The 2,175-nt window shown below is 49.5% G+C and overlaps 1 protein-coding gene across 1 annotated transcript; it reads right to left on the minus strand.

Moving 5' to 3' along the window:
- Positions 1-710: 710 nt before the first annotated feature.
- On the minus strand, positions 711-2,175 carry PRR9 (proline rich 9). The gene has a single exon (XM_058660922.1). It carries the CDS (start codon positions 1,787-1,789, stop codon positions 1,463-1,465), a length of 327 nt encoding a protein of 108 aa, XP_058516905.1. The 5' UTR covers positions 1,790-2,175; the 3' UTR covers positions 711-1,462.

Here is a 2,175-nt window from a genome sequence, read left to right on the forward strand (position 1 = left end):
GTTTCATGGACTGGGTGGAGAGGGAGGACCGGAGGAACAGAGAGAATCTCTCTGTCCCTCAGGAGAATGACCCTGGCTCAGCTTCCTCAGGGCCCAGGAAGACATCCAGTGGAAGTACCTGCAGTTCCTCTGTGTTGTCCTGGGTATTCTCAGTCTCCTCCCATGGCCCTATGGTCCATAGCCTATGTTTCCTCTGCAGGAGCATGGAGATGGGATGTGGGCAGGTTGCTCCATCTGCCCAGCAATCCTGACATCTGGCTGGATGTCAAGGCAAAGATTTTTGGTCTTGAAGTGTGCAGTCATTTCAGAGACATCCTGAACCTCTGATGTGGGTGCTCTGTTGGTAGACATCATGACTGATTTTGGGATCTCTCTTCCACACAGTTCCCTTGCTCCCCATTTTAGCCCTTTCCCTTATCCCCCAAAGCAAGGATCAGAGACAGAGCATGTTGGGAAAAGAATCCTGGACCTTTGGAGTGTGAACAGGTCCTTGTTGGATGCTGTCATGTGGGAAGTATGTGTACAGGTGAGCCTGTGACAGGCTGTAGGGGAGTTGGTGGGTCCAGGTGACCCAAAGGAGCCCCCTTTCAGCATTGCTGTTCCTTATACTTGTGAGATCTCTTTTATTCATGCTCCAGGTTCCCCCCTCAAGAAGCAGAAAGGTATCATCATGAGGCCAGCAAATGGTTGGGTGGAAGAGATGAAACAACACACATCAAGTCACATGTCAGCCTGAGGATCAGCTTTATTATTACGTTTCACCTTCACCAGGGAGAAGAAGGCAAGGAAGCTGGAGGGCGGCCAGCTTGCATCCAGACACAAATCACAGATCTGCAGAGTGTACATGGTGAAAATGAAGGTCCCAGAGCAGACCACCTAGGAAGCACAAGGATGGACAGGACCCCAAAGTCCTCTCTCCACATTCTTTCTTGGCTGTTTGGATTAAATAATTTATAGACTCTTCATTAAAAGCACAATCAACATTCCCATGCACAACCATTTCCTGATCTTTTTAGGATGCAGAGATGAAACTACCCAATTTTTAATTTTTGCATCAATCCATGCTGTTCTGTGCAAAGTTCATCAGAATTCAGCTTGGTTTGCATGTCAGATGAGAGCCTGACCCTCTGAAAGATACATCGGGACATCCTTGGGTGTTACCCACCCAGGGGCGGGCGAGTTATGCCCCCAGCAGCTGTGCTAGGCTTCAGCAGTCTCTCCTGACAAGAAGATCATTCCTGCATTTGAGACCTACCACTGGACTGGCTTGTTCACAGAAGTTGATGAAATACAGAGAGAACCATCTTCAGAGACACACACCAAGTCCTGGAGCAGTGAGAACACCAGGGGGCAGGGAGGCACACTGCACACAGAGGGACCCTCAGGGGAAGTCACCGGAGCGAAGGGGGCGGGGACTGGGTTTCATCCATGGCCATCTGAGCTTTAGAGGGCATCTGGGCAGCTACTTCCCCTTTCCAGGGAGCGGACACTTCTCCTGAACCTTTTGTGGGACAGCCTCCACGCATTTCGTCTGGGCTGGCTCCTGGCAGACTTCCACGCTCTGAGATGGACATTGGTTTTGGCTTTGCTGTGGGCAGTTTTCTTGGTTTAGCTGCTGGCTCTCAGGAATACACACCTCCTGGACTTGTGGCAGGCCCTTCTCTGGGCAGGGGTCCTGGCAAGGGGCAACACACACTTCCTCAGCCTGTGCCTGGCATGGCTCTTGGGTCTTCTGAAGACATGGAGGGGGCACACAGGGCTGCTTGCACTGCTGATCACTGAAGGACATCTTGGGGCTGATTTTCCAGAACCTAAAACGGACATCGTATTTGAAAGGATCAACAATTAAAGCATAAGGTTGGCATCTGGTCGGAGAAGGTTTGAGAGGGTAATTGGAGAATGGATGACGAATAGCCCTACAATCTCATATCTGTTGCTTTTTATCCCTCTTTCTCATATGCCTGCCTTAGTTCCTTCTGACATCTGTCTCTGAGGAAACACTACTCTCATGGCTTTGTCTGTGTATCCACAGCCCCACGCCCCAATCTTTGTCTTCTATTTGATTTATCCTTTTGAAGATCAGGAGCAAGAGACTAAATAGCATACACAGGATGATCTGATCAGCCCAAGAAATGGAAAACTACCTTAAAAATCAATATGGAAAGTACATTTTAG

This window comes from Ochotona princeps, chromosome 2 (genome assembly GCF_030435755.1).
Source record: "Ochotona princeps isolate mOchPri1 chromosome 2, mOchPri1.hap1, whole genome shotgun sequence".
NCBI lineage: Eukaryota > Metazoa > Chordata > Mammalia > Lagomorpha > Ochotonidae > Ochotona > Ochotona princeps.

Bases quoted from the DNA above. Each gene is read 5' to 3' on its own strand.
- PRR9 (XM_058660922.1), bottom strand. From the start codon at position 1,789: ATGTCCTTCAGTGATCAGCAGTGCAAGCAGCCCTGTGTGCCCCCTCCA.